This window comes from Podarcis bocagei (genome assembly GCF_964188305.1).
Source record: "Podarcis bocagei genome assembly, chromosome: 8".
NCBI classification, from domain to species: domain Eukaryota; kingdom Metazoa; phylum Chordata; class Lepidosauria; order Squamata; family Lacertidae; genus Podarcis; species Podarcis bocagei.
The window spans coordinates 4,571,110-4,596,981 of NC_138133.1; the positions used below are offsets into that span (position 1 = coordinate 4,571,110).

At 41.6% G+C, this 25,872-nt stretch overlaps 1 protein-coding gene across 5 annotated transcripts in view; it reads right to left on the reverse strand.

The window, feature by feature from the left end:
• Positions 1–25,872, reverse strand: part of NRG2 (neuregulin 2) — a 146,381-nt gene that overhangs the window by 22,332 nt on the left and 98,177 nt on the right. For 3 of the 5 annotated variants that reach the window (XM_081206347.1, XM_081206350.1, XM_081206351.1), the window contains exons 4-6: positions 20,807–20,927; positions 9,551–9,609; positions 867–890 (exon numbers count right to left, since the gene is read on the reverse strand). In XM_081206347.1, coding sequence (XP_081062473.1) covers positions 867–890; positions 9,551–9,609; positions 20,807–20,927 — 204 coding nt within the window. Of the gene's footprint in view, positions 1–866; positions 891–9,550; positions 9,610–9,873; positions 9,951–20,806; positions 20,928–25,872 lie in introns of all 5 variants that reach the window. The other 2 variants (XM_081206349.1, XM_081206348.1) reach the window with 2 other exon arrangements.

Genomic DNA, 25,872 nt, shown 5'->3' on the forward strand with positions numbered 1-25,872 from the left:
TGCCCTCTACTTGAAATTGGAAGTGGTACAGCCCAGAAACCTACCACCTCAGGGTTTTACTTTATTTTGTGTCATGTTCAGAACAGCTGTTGGGGAACTCATCTAAACCTAGCGCTAGTGTTGGTGAAATAGGACCAGGCTGCTATGGGCCTTACATTTCAACATATGCCTCCCTCAGAGATGGGGATCCTTTAGTCCTCCAGATGTTGTTGAACTACAACTTCCATAATCCCTGGCCACTGGCCATCTTCGGTGGGAATTGTTGTTCAGCAACATCGGGAAAGTCAAAGAGTTCCTCCCGACCTACCTAGCTCTATCATTTTAAATTGATTCCTTCCAAACGAACAAGGAATATAATGGGGTGAGGCAGAGGGGAAAATAAAAACAGACTTTTCCATGTTTATTTTTTCAGAGCCAGGGTAGCTTTGTAGAATTGCTGCAACTTCCTAATTTCTTTCACACCAACCTTTTCCTTACTGGAATGTTTGTCCACTGCTCCCACTATACAAGCTGATGGTTTTCCAGAATGACACGATCAATTTTTCAGTTTACATCCAAACATAATGCAGCACGGAAGAGAAAAGTGACAAAGACCAGTCTCTGCAGCCCACTAATGTCACCTGAGGTAGACACGTTTCCCACCAAGGCGAGTGGGGAAAGTGCTGCAATAAACCCATGCAGATTATTTAGGATTTAATTCCTTTAGTGTAATTTTAGGTATTATGTTTGGCCCAATTTGTGCCAGAACAAGGAACAGAACAGCTGATTTTTAAAACCATCCCACTGAAGCTATCAAAATACAATATGAAGGACTGTCAGCAGCTCGTAATGGTATCTGGTTAACAAATGAATGGTTTAGTCCATACCCTTTAATTCTAATCCAAGGTGCTCTGCCAGTGCAGAAGGAGAACAGAGAAGGAAAGGAGAAAAGAGAAACAGGTTGGTAGGAGAGATTACCAAATATTTATACATCAGCTTTCAAAATCACAAGAGAAGCATCAAAGCATACAGAACTGTCACCACCAGTTTACTTTTAAAACATTCCATATAAAAGAATGCCTAGATAGATCTGCAATGGTAATTAATAAGGGCTTTTTCAAAAGCAAGCATGTCTATTGGCACCTGGAATTTGATTTTAGAATAGGCATTTATCACATATACTTTTATTTAAGTATAGGTGTATTCTTGCTAAAGAGATCTTGCCTTCTCAGTATTGTTGCAACATTGAGGTAGTAGATTTGCACATGTATACAACCCTTTTTTACTGCCATACATGCCTATGACAATATATAGCAGTAACAATACAATCCTATGCATGTCTACTCAAAAGTAAGTCCCATTGAGTTCAATGTGACTTCCGCTCAGGTAAGCATGTACAGGACTGCAGCTTAAATGAACAACTTCTGAAGGACTGAAGCATAACAGGACATACCGTTACATCTGCAACGAAATGAAATTTATGCAAGACATTTTCAGCTGAATCTTAAATGCATTTACTTCAAAGTAAGTCCTCTTGAAATCAATTTACTTCCAAGTGAATGTGGTTAAGATCAAGCTGTAAGGCATTTTCCACAGTCTGCACTAAATTAAGAAATCATTTATGAACACCAAGAATCATTAAAGAAATAGTGTTATCTCTTATAAACATTAATGGTTTGGGATAGCAGTTTGCATTATCCACACAACAGGAGAAATGAAAAAGGGCAATTAATTATGCCCAAAAATATAATTATTGCCCAAAGGAAAGAATAAAAAGTATGGTCTAATATTATTTGTGCATAATAACTCAACCTATACAGAAAATGGAGAAAGGAAAAGAAAGTAGAGGATATGAAAGTACAGATTCAATGTTCCTGACTAGGGATGGAAGAATCTATCAATCTCAGTTCTCTCAAGTTTTCATTTTTTCAATCTTAAATTCGTATTTCCACATTTCTGCTGCAATTTGTGATTTTCTTTTAGGTTTGAAAATTCTTCAGCATTTTAGTGTAACCCCCCCATAAACACATTTTAACATGCGGTTTTGACTGATGTACAATTTTTTGCAAGCAATTTTATCTAACTTGTTGCACCCTTTGTATGTTATTTTCACAAATATAACCTTTATATGCACTTTGTTCAAATATGTACACATATTTGTGAATGTTGTTTCGTTGGAGATCTGCCTAGCGTATTTCATATAAATGAGAATTTTGATGGATGGCTGTGTTTCGGTTCCTACAATGTTTTGGAAAGGGCAAATTTGATAAACACTTTAACTGCAAACTGAATCCATTTTATTCCCTGTCCTATTCCTGACTGAAGGCTTGTTTTTTAAAACTTAAATTCTGTTAGTGGCCAATAAGACTGCATTGACTCCCCAGCACACAGGAGACATAAAAATCATATACAGTGGTACCTCGGGTTACATACGCTTCAGGTTACAGACTCCGCTAACCCAGAAATAGTACCTCAGGTTAAGAACTTTGCTTCAGGATGAGAACAGAAATTGTGCTCTGGTGGCGCAGCGGTAGCTGGAGGCCCCATTAGCTAAAGTGGTGCTTCAGGTTAAGAACAGTTTCAGGTTAAGACGGACCTCCGGAACGAATTAAGTACTTAACCCGAGGTACCACTGTACAGTAATGTCAGCTGATTAGCAAATCCAATAATCACAGTGGGCAAACTTTTGAGTTTTCCAGAACTCTTCTTCAGTTTGAATGTTAAGGAAAACCTGGGGCAGGCGGACATAGAGAGTAAATGCTGGCCATTTTGTTGAAGCCCCAAGGTTTACACTTGGTAATCATATCAATTAAGATGGGGCCACCACAAGCAAGCTCCTGCCTTTAGGTAAGCTAAAATCTCAGCAGCATCTTGAGCACCAGCCATCTCCCTTCAGGCTTCTACAGATTGTGACCCAGGCTATTTGCATATAACTCCTGGGATGCTTATTGATATCTGATGTTTTCCTCTTCTTTTTGGCTGATCAGGGTCTTTTAATCATTCCATGTCTTCTCTGATAACTGGCCATAGGGAACTTCCCAAGTTTTAAAGTACAGGGAGATGAAGAATGATGTTGTTGTTTTTTAAACAACGTTAAAAGCAAACACAAAAGTCTAAGTATCAAACCAGAAGTGATAGTGATGTTAAGCAAATATTTGAGTCCCATACTAGGTGTTCTCCTTCTTTTAAAAATTAACAACAGTCATGGGGTTGGGCGGGTAATGGAGGAATAATGATTTGAACTATTGGCATGTGCAGGAGTGGTTAACAGTTCCAGGCTTCCTCAAGCTCTGCCCCCCAGATGCTTTTGGCCTACAACTCCCATGATCCCTAGCTAGCAGGACCAGTGGTCAGGGATGATAGGAACTGTAGTCTCAAAACATCTGGAGGACCGAGGTTGAGGAAGCCTAGACCCTCTTCACAAAACTGCTGCTGTTTGGGGTTTTTTAAAAGAGAAAAAGAATCCCAATGATTCAAGAAGGTTTGACTCCGACTCAAAGTTTGAAAAACACGGTCTGAGGATACATTCAGACTGCAGAAAAACCAAAGAAGTGAGTTACACAATTCTTCAATAGGGAGCCAATACCACAAGGCACTGGGATACAGCCTGAGGAAAGAGGAAACCTCTCTAGTAGGGCATCCTCATAGGAAGAGCATCACAGCTCCATCCCTGTCTGGAACATTTCCATTATAATGACATTATAATGACATACACTGGAAACTTCAGAGGATCCTTTAGAGCCTAGAGTTCCTTTTTATTTTTGCCTGTGAAACAATGTACTTGGCACTTTACAAAATGGATCTGTTTTAATGTATAATAATATAATAGTAATGTTATAAGAATCAGTGAGCCAGCTGCCTATGAGAAGAACGGTGTGGAAAGGAAACCCCTGTCCCACCTACCAGGACACAGTCAAGATAGGGGAGGAGGGAGGGGCGGCTGCTGCCGCTGCTACTTCATAGTGGAAGAGGGGGGGAAGATGCTATGTGCATGTGAGAGCAAGATTACATTACTCAAGTCATATATGTCTCCATTTCCTTTCTTTAAGATTTGTCATTGCTTTTGATACGCTAAATTCTTGCAAAGAAATCCATATGGTGACTTGGTTCCCTTCCTCAAGTAATTTCTGCTGGTTTTTGTTTTCAGATCTCTGCCACAGATTCACTCCATTTTCCATCTACGATAAAAGCCAGGACTGCTGCAAGCTGTTCTTCCTCGGCTTTAAGACCCTCCCCTTCATTTTAACAATAACAGACTGGATGGTATGCCTGGCACACTTCCTGGCCTATTTGACAACTCTGAAGTCAATAATAAACGAGGGATCATACAGGACTAATAATAAAACGGCCTACCATATATAGGTTTGATGTAAAAATTACTCAGGCAATGTGTGTGAAATGCTTTCAACAAATTACAGCTATTACTGAAGTTAAATTTTGTCACCTTCCTTCAGAGGGCTTACATAATTCTGTGAATTTGTTTTTTCAAAATATAAATAAATTATGGAATCAACCCCTACTCAGATTAAAAGAAAATTTAAACTGCTAACAAATTCACCCATACGCTGGAAAGTTTTCTGTGCCACATAATTATTGAATGTATTGTACAAACTCAGTTATTCTGCTCACTAAAAACTTATCCTTCACATTATCTTCTTTTCTCAGCCCCAGTCATCTTTCTTAGCACTTAACAGATGACACTCATGTGGAAGACCTCCATTCTCAGGGCGCAGTTACCCAGGAGCATCTTGCTATTTGTATAGGAGCTTCACTCATGAAGAGTAAGGTGTTTGCTTTTGCGTGTTCAGACCCAGATACCTCCCTCCTAAATAAAGACACATTTGACTCAAATTTTAGTTTTGGTTTTGGCAGAATTTAGGCCACAACTTTATTGATTACAGAAAGTGAGTGGTTGCATAGGCTCCAATTCAACTAGTTTAGTTCCCTGTACTCTTGCAAGCAGCGCTGACTCAGGGCACCAGCATAGGTCAGCCTAGGGTGAACACCTCGGTAGGCAAAAAGCCAGGAACAGACTATGTTCACCCTCCAGATGCTCCCCTGGACTCAGGTACAACCCTCGGGGGTTGACCAAACCAGTTGAGTCCCTGGATTCCTTTAAGAGAATACCCTTCACATAGGGATGGCGAGACCGTTCTCCCATCCCTATCACCTGAATCAGTGCCTGTCCGCAACCTTACAAGTTGTGATGATTTGCTACGCGGCAGGTGAAACCCAAATGGCAACAGCCAATCAGCCAAGTGGGGGAAATTCCTGCTGTGCCCCTGTCCCAATGACAGACGACACACGACGGCATAGCAAGGTCAATTGCAAAAAATGCCCTAAAAGTAGGGAGAGGTGGGCTGGTGTTCCAAATGCACAAGCTGAAAGAGGAAACTCTGGGTCACGTGTATGGATATATATAGGTCCCTCGATCCATTTGGTCTGCGCCCCATTGGCCAGATTAAACCCAACATCAAGGGACCTACCAATCAGGTCTTGTGGCTATCCAATCTTACCCACCTACAACACAGGAGATCGGTCTCCAGGTCTCACCGCAACACGTGCCCCCTTTTAGGGAGGACACAATCTACCTGAAGATAACTACCACTTCCCCTGCTGCTTAGCTGATCGCTGCCCAATTTGCCTACAAACACACTGGAGGGGAACTGGTTAGACCAGCAGTGGGGAAATCATTTACAGATTCTATTGGCTTCTTTGGAGATTTTGCTGCTGGAGATAATTTCTAGTCTGCTCTTCCTGTTTTCTGATTAAATATGCTTTAAAGATATGGAGGCTGGTCGTTTGCTTCTTATGTCCTTATTTGACTTTAAACTCTGAATCTATCAAGGTTTGGGCCCTACCTCTATGGGTTAGATAATTTCTTAGGAATGTCTTCTTGTATTTTATATTGTTAACTGATCTTTCCAACAAAGAGCCCTGTTTTTAATCTACTGTACTAATTGGCCTCTGTATTTGACACCTTTTAACCTAACAAACACCCTGCAGTGCTAGAGAAACAGCTGTTTGGGGGCTTAATATGAGAAACTGAGGCAACCGTAAGGAAATTGTGATTTTTGAATTTTAACAAGGAAGCATTTGGAGGTACATGGCTGGAATGCAAAAGCCCTCTTTTGAGCCCAGGTTTCCCACAATATGATTTTAAAGAACCCAGCACCCTCTCTAGACCATGCCATGCCTAAAGACAGCATCTTCTGGCTCTTCTCTGCACTATGTGGGCCATGACAAAAATAAAGGCTTGGTCACTGTTACACAGAAGATATGTGATAGCTAAATGCATACCCTCCAACATTTCTCTGATGAAAACAGGGGTGTCCTAAAATGAAGTGTTTTATGGAATGCAGTCCCAGCCTTCTCCAGCTAGATGTGTAAACTAGTCAGATTGTGGTCTAATGAAACTCAAATATGGCCCTCCTTTTCTTCATAAGATTCTCCACCCCCAGGTCTATTAAACCTACCTGAGGTCTCTGGCCTCATTATACTCTATGTTAACTGATATGTGAAGGAAAGAGGCTTTTTATTTTACCTGCTTGCTCCTTTTATTTCGTTCTGATTTACATTTCTACTGAACACTTCTAGAAAGATGTTGCACTAGATCACCTCTTAAAAATATTTAGAAGTAACTGTTAACTAATGCTTTCCTTGAGCTACAGTTCCGTAAACCGAGGCTTCGTGTTGAAACAAAGATTGCAAAGCAGTTTCATAAAACAATCATTAAATGAAATGGTTGTCCAAGGTTTAGAGAACAATCAAGGTTCATTCTTGCCCCCCTTCAAGTAATATTTTGGATTTATGTTTCCTCTCACATAATCCACAAATTTTATTTTCCTGCATCCTGTATAATATTAGAAAACCTCTAACAGTGTTCTAGAAATTGCTGTATGAAAGAAACTGCTATGGAAATGTTACTTTTACCGTTGCTCCTGCATTTCAGCAAACTCCTCTTTAGCTTTGCATTACAAAACAAATAAATAAATGGAATGCTACTCCTGTCTGTAACTTGAAAGGGGACAAAATCTTAATCCCCGCCCCTCAGTTTCACTCACAACTGAGAGTCTAAGTTTTTTCTGGTGAGGGCAATTGTTCATTTACTGTATTTTTTGCTCTATAAGACGCACCAGACCACAAGGCGCACCTAGTTTTTGGAGGAGGAAAGCAAGCAAAAAAATATTCTGAATCTCAGAAGCCAGAACAGCAAGAGGGATCGCTGTGCAGCGAAAGCAGCAATCTCTCTTGCTGTTCTGGCTTCTGGGATAGCTGCGCAGCCTGCATTCGCTCCATAAGACGCACACACATTTCCCCTTACTTTTTGGGAGGGGAAAAGTGAGTCTTAGAAGAGCAAAAAATACGGTAAATAGGGCTCCCTCTCATTTAGGGATCTTTCATTTTCCTCTTATAAAAAGTTGATTTTTCCAAAGCTTCCACTTTTCCTTCTGGGCTGGCCAAGTAAGAGAAAAATTATTCTCCTGATTTTTCATTTAAAACCTTCCCAGTCTTCCCGGACTGAGATTGTGCAGAGTGTTAGACCCTGGATCCATCAGGTTTGTCTGCCGTGACTGGCAGTAGCAGGGCCCCCAGGGTTTCCAGAGGGGAGTCTTTCCCAGCCCTACCTGGGAATGCCAAAGACTGAACCTGGAACCTTCTCCATGCAAAGCAGATGCTCCCCCATTGAACTAAACTGCCGCGGAATTTAGGAAAAAATAGTCCTGCATATGACTACGGTACCAACTAAACATGCATATGTTTAGACTCGTGTTTACTTGCACGAGTGGAAGTATTCTGTTGGAACTTTAAAACTATTTTATTGGGTTTTGTGTTTGTTTTGGTTTAGTTTATAGTTTACAAAACCTCGTAAGGCTCAGATTATTGAATACTCTTTATGACAGAGTGTAGGACTTATATGGCCGGAATTCCTATCCAAAGCTCTTAAAAGCAAGAGCATCACTGTTCTTATGCATCATTTGTTCAAAGAAGGTTGCATTGCAATGAAATTAGCCATGTATGCAGAAAATATCATTTATTTAAACATTTATATCCCCCCAATCCACCAGTAGTGAAAATGGGGGGAGGCCACATCCTGAAACCCGATACCAATATTCCAAAGTGCACTTCCTCGTGTAGAAGCCAATACACAAGCTTGTGCAGCAGGCAGTTTGCTCACCAGCCATCCTCCCTTTATAGCCACTGCTACCCTTCCACCTAGTCCTCATTTTACCATGCAAGGCAGGTTGTGATAGGCTGCAGTGCCATTTAAGGCGTTGAGCAGCAAATCCATCAGAGGTGAAACTGGAAGGTCCAAAACATGCTTTTTTCAAAAATTGTTTTTGTTGTTACCTACATTTCCCCAGCTTTTTGGTATCAACTATAATATCAAATTTGGGTCTGAAAGCAAAGACTTCCATTTTTTTTTTCAAACTTGTGTAAAAAAGCAGCCACCCACCCATATTTCATAGTGAACAACACTTCTGGAAAATCAAATAACAGGATGTCCTGGTTCTGTGGATCGCTGCTCAGTGGTACTGAGCTGCAGGGTCCCCATCCTGGCACAAGGGATTTACGCTAGCTGCCAGGCATTTGGGAACAGATGGGTCAACACAGGTATGGCTACAGGTGTCATTGTCTTGATACAAAATGGCATCATATAGTCCTCAGATTGGCAACGCTGACACATTATAGGGTCATTTGATGGCAGCAGAGAACTTTGGTTCTCTCCATGTCTTTTTAGCTGCAGTCACTTCCTCTGTTGCCATCATAGAGTGCCCTTAGAATAAAACTGGACTTGTTTTTAAAGTTCAGACTTAGGTGCAATCTTCATCTAATTGCCAACTTGTTATAGCTCTGAGGACAAGAAGAACGATCCCCTTGCATTATGCTTTGTGACATAATGAACTAATGACCTCCTTGCAGGTTGGACACTTTCAGGGCAGCTCACAGATTAACTGGACTCAGGCTATGTACGCATTAGCAGCTTAAAACGTGCTGCAGTTGCTTCCTTCCTACTGTGTTTCAAGTTGCTTTTGCATTTTGTTGCACACATGAGAGGCGAGGTAGGGATGTATTCACTCAATGCTCATTAACCTGTTTTGTTTTCCCATCCCCGGTAAATTTTCCCCAAATGACTATTCATGAAGCACACACATGCGCAACTGCTCTCACAAACACAGACACCTCAGCTGAAATGTGAAGTGAATGTGGCTTAAGTTTTGATTTCAGATTTAAGCTGTGTTGAGACCAAATGCATCAAACAGCATTATTTCTCAACCAACTACAGGATAGCTCTACATTGTGGGTAATATCGCCTGTGCACAGATTCAGGAGCACACTGGAGCCAGAATAAATGACAATGCGTACACAGCCTCATTCCTTGCTGCATTTAGATTTTGCCTGAACTATACATCAGTGGTGAGTTCTGTTCAGATTAGAATCAGGAGCAATAACAACTGAAGCACAAAGCAGGAAAGTGAAGGTTCCTATTCAGAAAAGAGCTGCTTTAAAGGTGTCACACAGTGTGCTATGATAAAACAGAGAAAGAGAGAAGTGGAAAGAGACATACTGGAAAAGCTGGCCATTGCGAAGTTCTGACACTGGTCCCCTGTGAATTCGTTCGGACACCTAACAAAAGAAAGAAAACCAGAAAGAGAGAGAAACAAGATAGCATGACATCCAAACAGACTGAAAGGAGGCTCTTTCTGCTGCCAAATCTGCTCCCTTTCGAGATTTCTCCTCTGGTGCGCCTGGGGTTGGCCCCTTACCTGCAACCCTAAACCTTAACCCAGATCTTAACTCAAAAGAACACCCTCACTATGCCATTCTAAATCCAGCGCTGTACCCAGGAGATTATAAGTAGTATGGTGCAATTTTTTTCTTCAAACATACTTTGCTTAGGATCTGGCATGTACAATCGCAAAGGCTGTTTCTCCAAACATCTCTGTCCGAAGAATCCATTTGGACATCTGGAGGAGGAAAAGGGGACAAATCACAGAACAAGGCTGGCATCATCCTTGAGGCTAGGGTTAGAAATAAAAGTGCACAGCGATGAATTAAAAAAAAAATGAAAGCATCTAATGTAAGGCACCTTGATCTAATCTTTGCAGTGTCAAATGGGGGCCACCTAGTTCCTTTTCTGTGCAATTGTTCCACTCCCTCCCCGTGCTTTCTGAAGGCTTTACTCTTCTAATTTATATGCAAGCTAGAGGGCAGGTCCAGGCAGAGCTTGTCTGAAGCCCAGGGCGGGACAGCGTAAGCCTGGCAGGCCCCGGGTGGGGGAGTCCGGATAGTTCAGCCCTCCGAAGCCTGGGGCAAGTGTACCCAGCTACCCCCAGCCCTGCACAGGGGCAATTGGTTTCAGCCCTGAGAAAAAAAGAGAAGGCCCACTAGTCCATGCCTAGGGATTTGAATAACCCCCCATTTCTAAATGTGTTGTATTGGGGCAAGAAGTGGTGTTAGGGTGCTGTTCCCAATTTTTTATCATTCTTCCTTATGTGTGATACAGTCATGATCTCTGGGACTGTCAGTATCTTGTTCAGATTGTTTGATGCTAATTTAAACCTGTCAATATAATTAGCTGGCTATGGAAAGCATAAGTAAGTGAAAATAAGTTATGCCACTAGGAAAACAAATCTAAAGGCATCTCTTCAAAAAGACACCATCTAGCAAAACAAAAGGTCATCTTCTTTAACCCAAAGTGAGCAAATGAGGAGAGGAATGCTCTTACAACATGGTCAGAGGGGAATACCCGTGTTTTGACTATACACATCTTCTAACCACAAGGCTACAGTCCTGTGCATTCTTTCTAGGGAGCTGTCCCATTGAAATTAGGAAGATTTACTTCTAAGTAAATATGCACAGGACTGCAATGCATAGCTCTGGAATAACTTAAAAGGCAATCCTTGGACAAGCACTGGAAAGGAACGAAGCTAACATCACCCGTTCACCTAGTGGGCAAAGCTGCATGTACCCAGTTCTTTTAAACCCAGAATGCCCGGAAAAATCATGCTGGATTTACTTCTAAGGCTTCATCTTCACTGTACATTTAAAGCAAAATCATACCACTTTAAACAGTCGCAGCTTCCCCCAGAGAATCCTGGAAAGTGTAGTGTGTTAAGGCTGCTGAGAGTTGTAAAGAGACCCCCTTTCCACTCACAATTCCCAGAATTCCCTGTGAAGAGGGATTGACCATTGGAATTGTAGTTCCATGAGGGGGGAAAGGGACTGAAGTCACTTTCTATGCAATAGTTGTTATTTCTGTACTGTTTGGATGTAACAGTTCATAGCACACAGGATGATCGTGTGTCTTTCTCTGCCTTTCAGAGAGTGTTTACACTGTAGTAAGCCATCCCATATTTCTTTTTATTTAGAATAATGTACAAGCTGGCTGCTTTATTAAAGAATCCTCAAGTGGTGTACCATAGAAGACAATAAAACAATTATCAATATAAAAATAAAAATCAGCAAAACTTTAAAACAGGTATTCATAGCTCATTTACATGTCCAAATAGACTTGCCAAAACAAAATGGGTTTTAGAAGCTGTCTACAACAGCATAATGAAGGTGGGAAGGTCCAGAGGACCAAACTGAAAGCTGACCTTCCTACAGATGTAGAGTGAACATTGTATGGTGCAGTCCTTGAAAGAGTCCAAGTTCCATAGATCTGAGTGAGGCACACAGGGGGCAAAGCCATGCTTCAAGTAAACGGGTCCCAAGCTATTAAGGGCTTTATATACTACATGTAAGACCTTGAGCTTTGGCTCCTAGCAAATCAGCAGCCAGTGCAGATCTTTGAGCACAGATGTAATCTCCTGGCCAGGGGCAAACAAAGGCATTGTGACATGACACCCGTGGCAGGTGTCGCTACATATGACGCATGCACCATACATAGCGATGCCACACATGCGCTGTACATAGTGGTTTGCCGGTGGTGCCGCTTCAGTGCCATACAGATGGTGCTGGGATCCTCTACATGCGGCTGTAGCGACGATGGAGGCGTTCGAGCGGCGCCGGTGGCAAACCGCAATGTACATCACATGTGCGGCATCGCTACATACAGTGCATGCATACGACACTGCACATGCGCTGTACATAGCAGTTTGCTGACTGCGCTGGGATCCTCTACTTGCAGCTGCAGCCACGAACAGAGGATCCTCTACATGCGGCTGCAGCGGCACGATGGCTGCTCACGCCGCCGCCGCGGGACAAGCCCCCATGGGGTGCCTTCTTGTCACACCCCCCCCAGACATGGCACCCGGGGCGAAGCACACACACCGCCCCCTGTTGCAGCACCACTGCTCCTGGCCAGATCTTACTCCTGTCAGTAATCGAGCTACAGCATTCTGCAGAAACTGCAGCTTCCGTACCGACCACAAGAGATGCCCCACACATAGTGCATCATAATAATTCAAGCTTGAAATTACCAGTGCTTGAACTACTGTGATCAAGCCATCCCATCAGAAGAACAGTCACTGCTTCTGCACTTCTAGTGGAAGGTGTTCCAAACAAAGGAGTTGGATCCAGGAGCGATGCCCAATTACACAGCTGCTCCTTCAGAGGAATACAACCCCATCCAGGGCAGGCAGCTGGCCTATATCTGAGGCACGGTAACCACTCACCCTCAGAGGCTCTGCCTTGCCAGGAGTCAAACTCAACTTATTTTCCCTCATGCAACCCACCACTGTATCTGGACATCAGTCTGGGTCTCGCATGGACTTTCCTGATTCAGATGCTGCTCCCTCATATTGTTTTCCCCAGGTTCATATTGGCAAAGTCAACTCCAATCAGTGACAAACAAACTCTAGCTATGAATTTATTTCCACCTGGAGAAATCAAGCTATAGTCCCCATTAGCACAATCTGGGGAAGAAGCAGCAATGGGGGAAGCAATTATTTTATAAAGGCATTGGCATCACATTTAGAAAAACATCTCTGCAAACTTTTCCTTCATCAAGTGAGGAATTATGTTGTTAGCCATTATGCTTTTGGTCCAAATTAATTTCTCCTTTCTTAAACCAATTAGTATATAAAGTCAAATATTGCCGAAGATTCCTGAATAATTTTCTCATATTCCCATTTGTTTTGATCATTTGTGTACAATCTAGTTTTTTAAAGGTTATTATTTAGATTGTATAGGAAATACAGAAGTCTCTGATCTGCATAATACAGAATCTGGGCAAAAGATAACCTGGAAGGAGCAAAACACTATTTTTTATTTAATAGCATGCAAAATTTAGTGCATATTCAAGTTCCAGTCACAAACCATTCTGGCAGAGAATCCCTGTGCTGTCACTCCAGTGAAACAATAGAATTTGGCTTTGAAAAACTGATCTTTGATTACTGTTACAAGGAAGGAGGTTCTCTTATATTATTCTAGCTCTAAGAAATCTCAAATGCACGTTAAGGGCTCCCTGAACTAAATTAACAGCTTCATTTTCAAGATATGAAGTTCATCTTGCATCCCTAGACAAAGCAACTGTGACAGTATGTGAGAAATGGGAAGTGAGAACCTATTCACCAGAATCAGTACAGGCATATAATCCCAGATGTTATATACCTGCAGTCCATTCCCCAATGCACTGGCGACTGATCAGAGCAGTTTGGAGAGCAAGACCAAGGGAGAAAAGGGTGCTGTAAAGCCAACAGTTGAAACTTGACTATACACATGATCAGGAGGACAAGACTCTTGGGGATCAGAGGAATCACAAGATTTTTTTACTCATTCCTCCTTCAGATTCTTCTTAAAAAATCCACATCTTCTTTGAAGCACATGGTTTACTGCCTCAGTCCTCATCCTCCAATGAAACAAAGCCAAAACAGATATCACTTGCTCATGTGCATCTCATTTATTCACTTCTTCCATTTCTTGCTATTCTTGGTTGTTTGGTTACCCTTGTTTCTCACTCATCCCCATAACATTTGTTTTTCCTATAAGCCCCTTGGGACACAACCTCTCTTTCCATACCCTCCAACATCCCACTGAGAAAAATCAGGACACTTGTTTTTTGGTCCCAAGCTCTTGTGGGAGACAGGTGAATCACGCGAGAGTGTGGAACCTAAAAATGAGCATCTTTTGGTCCGGCACTAGTGTGAACCAGCAGACTCACCCCAGAGAGCAGGACCAAAAAAACAAGACATTCCAGGTTCCTATCAGAAGCTGGGATGGCTTCCTTAATTCCAGGATGGTTGCGGAGTGTGTCTTTCTCTCTTCCCTTTGCTTTTTTTGCTTTGTTGTTGTTCTGTAAATTATCTACAGTAATTTTGCCCTGTTTCTGATTATGGTTGTATCAGATCCTGATTGGGGGAATCAGATTATGAAATAATGCTGCGTCTGCATTGCTGCAACTGAGTGCCTTTGTTTTAATTCCTTGGCTGTTTTGTCTCTTTAGGGGAAATCCAGACAAGAGAGATATATGGAACCTGCTAAGAGACATTTGAAAACTGAAATTATTTTTGTTCAAAAAAAGTTAATGAAATTAATTTTGAATTTTGTTTTAGAAGGAAGTTTGATGGCAATTTTACTTTAAGAGCATCCCAGGTCGTTCAAAATCCAAGATGTTGCCTGTGGCCTACAAGGAAATCCATGGCAGCATGATGTGAGGCTATTGACAACTCATCAGTGACCCCCCCACCCCCAGGCAGCCAACTGCTCCACAGAGGCCAATTAGTATAACGGAAGGTGGGCATTCAGATAGTTGGTAAGTCTAATTAACAACAACAACAACAACAACAACAATAAAGATACTTGGATGGATGGAATGTTAGTTTTTATAAAGCCAGTCATGTTTTATGCCTTTCCCACAAATCTATTTGTGGAGCAATATTATTCCTTAATTTTAGAGAAACAGCAAATGGAATATTTGGGTGTTTCCAAGTTTCTTTCTCCAACTGGTGGGGAGTTTGAGTTTTAGAAAGCCACTTAGGCTGCAATCTTATACCCACTTACCTTGGAGTAAGCCCCATTGAACCCAGTGGGACCAACAGTTAGAGTAGGCATGTATACAATTGCATTGGTAGCTTACTTTGGGTAATACAGCAATAGAGACTTGTGGTATTTTTGTAACAGTTGTCTATTTTATGTAAGTTAAGCAGCTAACAGGCAGGGAGCTCAACCCCAAAGCTGTCTCAGCCTCTAAGGAACAGCAGCTATCCCCAAACTCTATCTTCTACGATCCAGTTCCAAACCTTCTAATATTTCATTTCTCTTACATCATAAATGGAAAATATTGAATTTATTATTTTTCAGGATTTTTCCAAATTTTATAATAGATACTATAGCAATAGCTATGGACAGGAAGCAAGAAAGGGAAGGATGTAGTAGGGGGATGGGCAAGGAAAGAAATCAACATTCATTCCTCAAACAGTGGCTAAGAACCGTCCCTGAAAGATGAGCTGCAGTTATTCAGTGAAAGCCAACCAAGTAATGGGATCCATGTCCATTCAGTGTCACAGAACTCTTATCTTTCTTCATATATTCTTGTCTCAGGAAGAAAGCCAGCTCCATACCTCAATCCTATCTTGTATTTCAGGTGCCCAGTTAGTATGAAGAAAGCTACTTTGCCATCAGTCAGCACGTCTGCCACAATTGTTTCACCAAACAGCTGGTACACATTGGAAGAGAGTCAAACGTATTTCAGCAAGAAGTCTGTTTGGCTAAAATATCCTGTCAGAATTTCTCTCTTTTGGCGATCTCTGCTAAAAATCCATGGGTATATGGAGTAAAATTGTGATAAATATTATTCTGTTTCAAATTTTAGGCAGAAATATGGGTTCTGGAGGACAGGGATAGAAGTATCCTCCCCCCCCCCATGCTGATTGTGAAAATATTCTCCTTTTCTTCCAGTCCTAGTCAGTGTCTTGTTTTCTACCAGATACTTTTGCTTTGACATCACTTATCCCTTCTGATTATACAACCTTCCTGGATCACATGGTGAATCCCAGCCAATCAGGAATCATGCAATGATTAGGGTGACATCACAACACAGTCAGCTTCACGATGATATCACCGAAAACGAAAAGTCAAAGTGAGGACAATATCCCCTGATTTATTTATGTTTCTTGATTCCTGATTTATTCAGTGTTCCCAACTAATCTGGGATCATTCAGTGACTGCTGCTGCATCTTCCCATTTCACTTCAGGCAGCGAAACAGACTAGGCCACTCCTACTAGGTAATAATGTCTATATATCCAAATTAAGTTGTGAAGAAATGTTAGAATATTATTAAAAATGAGGTTTAATATATAACAATAATATAAGTATAATGTCAGAAATGTGGAAGAAGTAAAATTATGAAGGAGCCTCAGACAGGTTGAGGGAAGTCAAAAAAGAGAAATGGGATGTAATTAAGATGTATGAATTGTATAATTTTGTATTGGAAAATGAATAAAAATATTATTTTATAAAAATCCAAATTAAGTTGAGAGAGAGGGAGAGAGAGAGGGCGCAAGAAAATGTAATGTTAATGAAAAGGCCAAGGGTGGGAAATTGGATCTGGCTAGTGAGCTGGACCCTGATCTCCCACAATCACTGTGAGCCACGTTGGCAGGTGGGTGGTTGACATCAGGTGAAACGTCATCCTCTGCCTACTCCATGGTGTGAAATCAAACCATGCAGGTAAAGACCCGGGGCTCTGCGGGAGCTGTATGGGCCTTCATTGTGACTGCCCGAGTATAGGAAACACTTCTATTATCTTTTTAATGATAGGCTGGTGGATACACCACAGTAGGGATGATGTGGAAGTACTCTGTGTCTTTGGGGATCATTTTCTGCAGAGGCAAAAAGGCCTTTCAGTTTTTTAATGCCTACAATGATGTTTGTTCATTTGATCGGTGGTGAACCTCAACCTGAAGGCCAAAGGAGAGACCCTACTTTGACCCATGAGGCCATTTTCCCCAAGTCATGCCCAACTGTGCTGCAAGCCTTGGACCACTTTCTGTTGGGCCTCAGTACCACAGCCTGTCCAGTACCTCCTTCCATGCCTACTCGACTCTCTAGCAGCCTTTTGGTTGGACCAATGCCAGCACCACCAACTTCTGACATGCTGAGCAAAGGTGACTGGGAGGCAGGGAAACTGGGGGAAGGAGGTCTCCCTCCTCGGAAGGGAAAGGGCTAGGGAGAGGAAGTGTTGAAGGAAAGGGAGATAGAAGGGTGGTGGTGGTGGTGGTGGTGGTGGTGATAGAGGAAGAAAGGAAGGATGAAAGAAACTGGCAAGTGGGATAAGAGGAGAGGGACAGAGTAATGTAGAACTTAAGTGTGAAAGGAGAATAGAGGAAGTTGCGGGAAATGCATAAAGTTACGTTGAGAGCTAAATGAGAGTAGAAAGAGGAAAATATATAAGAAAAACCTTCTCTGCTTAGCCTTAGCACATCTACAGAAAATTCTTCCTACAATGGGGACACTGAGTCACACTACTTGCAGAGCAAGTGTCTGTATTTAGCTTGAGTAAATCTGAGTTATAGCTCTTCCTGCCAAGAGATGAACATTGTGGCAAAGAATTTAGCAATTTGCAAAGATTGGTTAGTGAATGTGCCCAGAGCTGGCTTTGAAGAAATAACTTTGTTTCAGATCAATAGGGAGAGCAAACATCATCATCTCCGTTACGATGTCACCTGCCTCCTCTTCCCAAAGGACTAGGAATGGGGAGAGACCAAGGTTCAAATCTCAGCCATGAAGCTTATTTGTCCCCCAGCCTAACCTAATTCCTACAGCTTCTGTGAACATAAAATTGGGAAAGGGGAAGAACCTTGTAAGCTGCACTGAGCTCCTTGGAGGAAAGATGAGATAAAAAGGTGTAATAAAAATAATAGTAATTCCACAAGCAGGTAGTCAAATGGAGTTGAAAATGTTATCAGAGCCAAGGATAATCTTCTTCCAGAGCTGAGCTGACCTGAGCACAACTACCTAGTACCAACTGCAAATAACAAAAAGGAACACAAAACTAAAGTAAAGAGACTGAATCCCAAAATTTCTGAACTGTGTACTTAGGGAAAATCCCCAAATTACTAATTCCCAGGAAGAAATGTACCTTAAGATACAATAATAATAAAAATAAAAATACCTAGCATTTCTTTGCCTTCTGTAAGATATATAAACAGAGTAAGACAGCAGGATTCCAAAAATAGACATCTGATTAAAAATGCAGTAGTGTTACAAGTTTTCTCTCTCCTGCACACACTACACACGTTCATTTCTGGTCCCCAAAATATTTTGTTCTACCTTATTTTGTTTTACTACTTCAGCCCAGTCCTCATGCAAAGAGCCTTCCCCACATTCACCAGCACATAAAATTAATCCAGCTTCCTTCAGATTCTCTCTCTGCCTTTTGACTGGATCACAAATGAGCACAATCTCCCCAAATTGAGAGGAACCCCAAAAGACTCTCTCTCAGACAAACCAGGAAGCAAACAGGAGGATGATAGAACAGTGATGCAGTTAGGAGGGTTGCCATATTTCAGTAAGTGAAAAGTTGTTGAGTTTTCTGAACTGTTTTTTAGGAATATTGGCAAAAACGACACTGCTGACATGGCTTGCCATACGTCCGGATTTTACCAGACATTTTTGCCAATTTCTGCCTGGAAACTGCTTCTGGTTATGCCCAGGAAATTCCAGATGTATGGCAACCCTAGTTACCTGCCTGTTTTTCTTCCTCTCTCCTCCAGCAACTGCTCAGACCCTTCTTCCTCTTCTCCCTCCAAACCAATAGGCAAGGGAGGACTGTGCAGGCTTAGTTTCTCAAGGTGGTGAGGAAGCTATAGCAAGCTGACTAGTCAACTAAATATTTGCACCTGTTTAGAATCATAGAATTGTAGTGTTGGAAGGGACGACAAGGGTCTTCTAGTCCAACCCCTGCAAAGCAGGAATCTTTTGGCCAGCACAGGGTTCAAAGCCACAATCCTGAGATTAAGAGTCTCACGCTCTACCAATTTAGCTATACCTCATGATAGCACCAGCTCCGCCACAAAGCAATGGATTTCAGGTCTATACAGAATATTACCAGCACCCAGTTCCACAGTTTGCATGGGCTGAAATACACAGCCAGTTGTGGCATCTAGATTTTGCATACTGTAATTACATATATTTATACTTAAAGCTGGCAGAACTGCCTACAACTGCATCGGCACTGCTTCATGGTAGTGAGATGGAATGGGCTTAGATAACCAAAAAAAGAAGAAGAAGAAGAAAAGAGGATTTCTTGACATGTTGAAAAGGCATGTGGAATTGTCTTGTCTGCTATGGAAATGGAGAAGGCCACAAACATGAATGGAGGCAAAGTTTGGAGGTGACCATCCCAGTAACTGAGGGGAAACTGTCCATCCCGGTACAACAAGCAGAAACCACCATCCTGATTAACGTCCTGCCAAAAGATTGCAACCTGTCAGCTTTTCCAGGTGGCTCACAGGGCAATTCTATGCATGTTTGCTTGGAAGTACAGTCACACTGTATTCTGTGAGGCTTATACCTGGGAAAGTGGGCATAGGATTGCAACCGCAACCTCCACAGTCCTTTCTCTCAACAAACCTTCTCTTCAGAATACCCATGATGTTGATTGTGTATTATAGACCCATCACCATTGGAAACTAGCAATGAAAAAAACATTCCTTTCCTGTGATAAGGTCTATATTAGGCAACCTTTAGAAGCCACACAAAATTCCCAGTTTTCAATTCCTACTTGCCTTATAGCAAGTAGTCATTTATAGGCAAATGCTGTATCTATAATTTCTTCTCATATAGTCCTCCAAATTATGTGATTTTCACTCTCTGCACCCAGAAAATGAAGCTCTGGTTTTACTAAATGATTAACACTCACTTTTTTCCTCCTAGAAAGTAAGGGGAAATGTCTGTGCGTGTTATGGAGGAAATGCCTACGGGTGGCATGCCTACGGATTTTCCTCCTCTAAAAACTACGTGCGTGTTATGGTCGGGTGCGTGTTATAGAGCGAAAAATACGGTACTTATTTCACTTTGGACCACTAGAAATGGAAAAGTATGAAATGCATCCCTTTTTGCTGACTGATGGCATCTTTGGCATAATGGTAGAGACTGGCCTATTACTGATAATATCCAGGCTTTTTACCCTGGAAGAGATGACAGTGGAAGTGTTGGGGCAGAATTCCAGGGCCCCGCGCGGCAGGATGAGCAGGAGGGCCCCCCAAACCCAGTAGGGGTTGCTTATCCCATTTTAAAGTAAATATACCCATCTAAAGGGGGGTTGCTGGGTTAAAGCAGTTAAGTTCACACACTAAAATTGCCAAACTGCACCACAAAATATTGATTCTAAATTGTGAAGAAAAGTGGAATGGGTGATCCTTCCCTGCGACTGAAAGAAACTGGAAGACAGCAGTCGAAATAAAAAAATAATAAATTGTCCAGTAGCACCTTATAGACCAACTAAGTTTGTTCTGGTAAAAGCATGCACATGAAAGCTTATACCAGAACAAACTTAGTTGGTCTAAAAGGTGCTATTGGACAATTTTTTAATTTTATTTTATTTCAACTGCGTCAGATCAACACGGCTACCTACCTGAATCTGGAAGAGAGCAGACAGAGAAAGAAGGGAGTGGGGAGAGAGAGAGAGAGATGCTGCTTTTACATCCAGCCTAGGTGCACTTTTGTTATAGTGCTGATGGTGCATAAGACACTGAGGATAATGGGGGAAATGGCCTGGCGCCACAGACACAGCCTTTAGCTAAGCCTGCTCCTCTTCTTAGTCATTGCCAAGGCACCATCAGGCAATGTCACACCTTGTCCTCTTGCACAGAGCACTTACCCTCTTGGATTCCAAGGGTTCTTTTGTGTAGGAAAAAAAGAAATCTGTTCACTTACCTGCAGGACAGCTGATTTATGCCCTCAATGTAGTAGCACACGCCACCGTTGACGCAATAGGACTTGACTGTTTCATTGCATTGTCTAGTATGTCCAGGCCCAGAGGAGAGAGTTGTAGTGACTGGGGGAAGAAAAAACACACACATTAAATGCTCGTTTTGCCATTTGTACTTCTTGGGCTAAGTTGCTGTGAGAATGAAATGTTTTAAAAGAGCCACGCAATAGCCTGTGGCCGCACAGTTATTACTTTATTTGTTATGGAGATTTCTACTCCACCTTTAAAGCACATTGTAACAGCAACCGATAACACAGTTCAAACATACAAACAGAAGATTAAAACCAGCAAAATCTAAAAGAGCAGAATAAAATAATATCACAATGGAGGCTGTTCATCTGGTGACAAAATGGAATCAAAGTAGGAACTTGTTGAGCCTCTCTGTGGAGAGTATTCCACAGTGAGAATGCCAACACTAAGAAGGCTCTGTCCCTGTGATGGCACCATCTGACACTAGCATACTCTCCCCAGCGAGTCTCAATGTCAGGGAACTGACATCAGAGCAGAGGGGGGAGGCGAGGCTTCCAGACTCTGCAGGAGAGGGAACGAGTAAGGGTAGAGAGAGAACGTCATCTGGGGAAGAAAGTCCAGGTGACACCAGGAAGAAGGGAGAGGGAGAGAGCATCTCGGAGGTGAGGCTCCGAGACTCTAGCAGTGAAGTCAGTGAAGAGGGTGGAGGACCACCACTGGGCACGCCCACTCTGCGCAAGAGGCTTCCGCGCAGAGAGGCGAGGCGAAGGTTGTCCGTTAAGGAATTCTTATGCTGGAGGAAATTTAGGAGACGCCCACTCACGGATTCGTCGAGCGACTGAGCAGCAGCACCCAAGCTGCTCTGTCAGGGAAAGACACAACCGCCCCTAAGCAGTTTGGAACAGCTAGAGGTTTACACACAAGCAACCCCAATTCCCGTGACACTCAAGAAGGGTTATATTGCCCTGGGTAGGTGCCGTCCCGGACCAATGGCCATGTTGGTTGGGGATGATGGGAGCTGGTATCCAACAACATATGGAGAGCCCTGGAGACCACTGCTGTCCATTGCTTTTTGTGAATGTTTTGATCAGGCATGTCTAATTCCCTCATCTCTGCAACTACTTTGCTTGTAGGGTATTCAAGAAACTGAGTGATAAATACAAAGGGGTGCAGCATGTATCACACAGCAGCCACAGACTCACACATATGGGTTGGGAGGCAGTAGTTGTTGTGTGGAGGTGGAAGAACACAATGCAAGAATTTGACCACTAAGCCCCAACAGTAACATCCACCCATCGCAGACAATTATACTATCTTGTCACACTGTTCATTTTACCCCATTCCAAGAGAGCGAATAAACTAACAAACATATTCCAGATAACACTACAATAATGAAAGTGTACATAAGTTGCATTGTCGCCCATGACAGCTAAAGTCAAAGTGTCACTTAGTCACTCAGGTGTGCTCTGTGTGAAGTACTTTCAGACCCACCATGACACCTGGGTGCAGTTATACAAAGTCATGAAGTGCCTTCCAGGAGTTCCAAAAGACTCCAGCTTCTGACTTCAGATTCAGAGTTGGCAATAATTCCTGTCACTGTAACTTCATTTTGTAGACAAAAATCATGTACTCTCTGTATAGGTATGTATGTATAAATGATATTTGTTTGGAGGCACCATCTGATGCAGGACACAAGAAGAAATATGCAAGCAGGGCAGGATTAAGAGGTGTGATTTTTTAATTGTTCAATTCCTTTATTGCTCTTCTGTGCCACATGCAGTTTGCCTCAACTTCCATTTTCTTAGTTAATTCACAACTTTTTCATCTTTACATTACTGACATGCATATGCATTCATTAAAAAATGGCAAAAAGCTTGATATCCAACTTCATTTTGCACTGTTTTTACAAACACTCCTGGAAAACAATACAACACCTAAAACAATCTTTATGAAAGCATATGTATAATTACATCATTTTTTCTATTTTAAAGAAAGAAAATACTAAATAGAAGCACTATTAAATGAAACATGTTTCCCTCTCCTTACAGAATTTATTCAATGTATAGGAGTTTTGCATCTTGATTTTATGTTATCTTTACATTTTCACCATAAAACATTATAAAACCAAAAATAAATGTATTGTCACAAACCATAAGTAAATGCTACATTTAAATAAGTCCACTTGGGTTTAGGGTTTTGGAGAAATTTCATGATGAAAATGTGTTGAAACAATTATACAATTATAATTTATTATTATTATTATTTTATATATATGAAGGGATTTTTCTTTAAATTTTCCTTCTTTGAGTTACTGTGTTGGCTCTGTTTCCTTGTTCCTTGCTATGGTGCAGAGGAGAGGATATCTTTAAAAATGCAAGGAAGGGATAAAACAGATTTTACTTCCATAAATAAAAATGTTTTTGCTGAAAAAGAACTTAAAAGTGCAGTCCTCAAATCGTCCCTTTAGAGGAGTACCATAAATGCCAACAGACTACTCTTGTGCAGGCAGTTTAAATAATGTTCATTATTTATTCACTGGGTGCTACAGCATCTAAAGACCATTTGCCAAGTAAAGTAACTGCTTCTGATTCTTTACAGCTTGGGTGTCAAGAGATATAAATAGTAAATACCCCTGTGTGGACACTTAACTAATGATCAAATCCTTTTTGGGGGGAAGCTGCAAAGAACAGGCCCGGAGAGATGTAAAAGCAAAATAAATATAAAATATTTAAAAGAAAGCATCTGGGGAGAGGGGTACTTACACTTTTCTTCTATTACAACTAATTTAGATTCTGAAGTAGATAAGATTTGGGGTGCATTCATTGTTCCTAGGGAAATTAAGTTAAGAAAGCAGTAAAAAAAGAAGCAGCAAGTTACCCCATTAGCAGAGTGGAAGATAATGGTAAAGTTAGCTACATATGTTAGAACTGGAGAAGAATCCTTGCCAGGTATGTGATATCTGAAGCAGTTTTGTGAGTGTGATTGAGTAGAAGAAACATTTAAGGAGTGGTTGAGAAATGGAGATCCCAGTACTATCCTTGTAGCTTAAAACTATTTCTACAAAAGGATACATCTTCTGGATAGCATCAGGAAAAATAGACAACAGAACCATCCATTTCTTATTCAAATAAGGAGATAAAGATGGATAATTAGAATTTTTAACATTCCAATGAAATGTTGAGGAGTCAACCAGAATGCATGTTTTAGTTTATGAAGTTATAAATGGAGATACATCTGGCATGGTTGAGGTTAAAAGTGGTCCCATATGATGTACTCTCTGGCAGGCAATAAGCCATAAAAGACTTAAAGGTGACTGAGGAAAAATGATGGACTGTATATTTCAATATACACTGAACATAAATAAGATGATGGAAGTTGCCAAAGGAAGTAGGTTAAAGAATGCATGGCAAAGCTAAAACCAGAGATCTGTGGTAAAATCCAGCTTCACCAAAACTACTGAGGTGCAGTAAAAGGGGCTTAGAAAGGCAAATAGTTTTTCCTACCCCCCCCCCCCAGCCTGTGACCCAAAGCACACTTGCTAAGGGGAAACATCAATTGGCTTTACTTCCAACGCTAGGAAAGATTTAAAATGTAAGGCTTGCTGGGAGTGTTTGTGTGAGGGGGTGAACAATTACAAGGCAGCTTCTTTGCTCTTCTCTCTCTCTCTGTGTCTTATGGTTCTCTTTTGTAGGCTATCTTGAAAATCTAAATTAATAAAATGATTTTTATTTTTTTAAAATGAGATGAATAAAATTGGGCAGGAGCGCTGATGAAAAACTAACACCCGTCCACTTTTCTCACAGACTTCTTAATACAGTGGTACCTCGGGTTAAGTACTTAATTCGTTCCGGATGTCAGTTCTTAACCTGAAACTGTTCTTAACCTGAAGCACCACTTTAGCTAAAGGGGCCTCCTGTTGCTGCCGCGCTGCCGGAGAACGATTTCTGTTCTCATCCTGAAGCAAAGTTCTTAACCCGAGGTAATATTTCTAGGTTAGCGGAGTCTAACCTGAAGCGTATGTAACCTGAAGCATATGTAACCCGAGGTACCACTGTATTATAATTCTTAGGCTCCATTCTCTGATGCTGTCTCCGTTCCAAATCACACTTACTAGGGAGTAAGCCTCATTTGGATCTCCGTTGGAGATCCTTCACCAAAGGATTAGGCTGGATCTCCAAATGTATGGCAGAGCTATTAAATCTTATATGTACTGCAAGGAAGTGTCCTGGACTCAAATCTTTGCTAATTATCTCAAACAGCATGAAGTAGAACTGAGCAAGCTGAGAGGCTTGCTCTTAAGATTGTATTCATCTTGAAGATCTCATAATATATATCCACACGGGGTGTGTGCTCAAAGGGGGCTGCAGAAAAGGGAAGAGAGAGCAATACTGGACTTGTGCTGCCACAGCTAGATCTCGGACTCATAGACTCATGGAACTGTAGAGTTGGAAGGGACCCAAGGGTCATCTAGTCCAACCCCCCGCAAGGCAGGAATCCTGTCCACAGCTGTCCCTGGGTGGACTCGAACTATCAACTTTCTGGTTAACAGTCAGACATACTAACCCACCGTGCCCCAGGATAAGGGCTGGGGGTCATGAGGTCTGAGAAACGTTTGATGCCTTCATGAAGAGGATGATGGCGCTTGGCCCACAACGTAAGTTCAACTTATACAATCACTGTATAGCCCAAAATGTTTTGGAATTTCACTAGCGCAAAATGTAAATATAAATCTTCCTTTCTTATTTGCTTGTGTCTTCTTTTTACTATGAAAAGCACGTCTTGCTGGAACAAGAGCCCCTCCCCTCAGTTTCCTGTTTTATAACTGATTCAGGCTTCATTTTAATGTAATCTTAAGTCTCCACTTGAGAGTCCTTAAACAACTCAAATGTTAAATTGCTGGTCTTCTTAAAAAACACACACGTAACTTGTCCCTAAAAGATCAACTGAGGACTTGAAAGTGACCAATGTAACAACAACTTTTAAAGAAGGATCTGGGGGCAGGAACCTGAAAAGTTCGAGTTTTGATGTCTGTTCCTGGAAA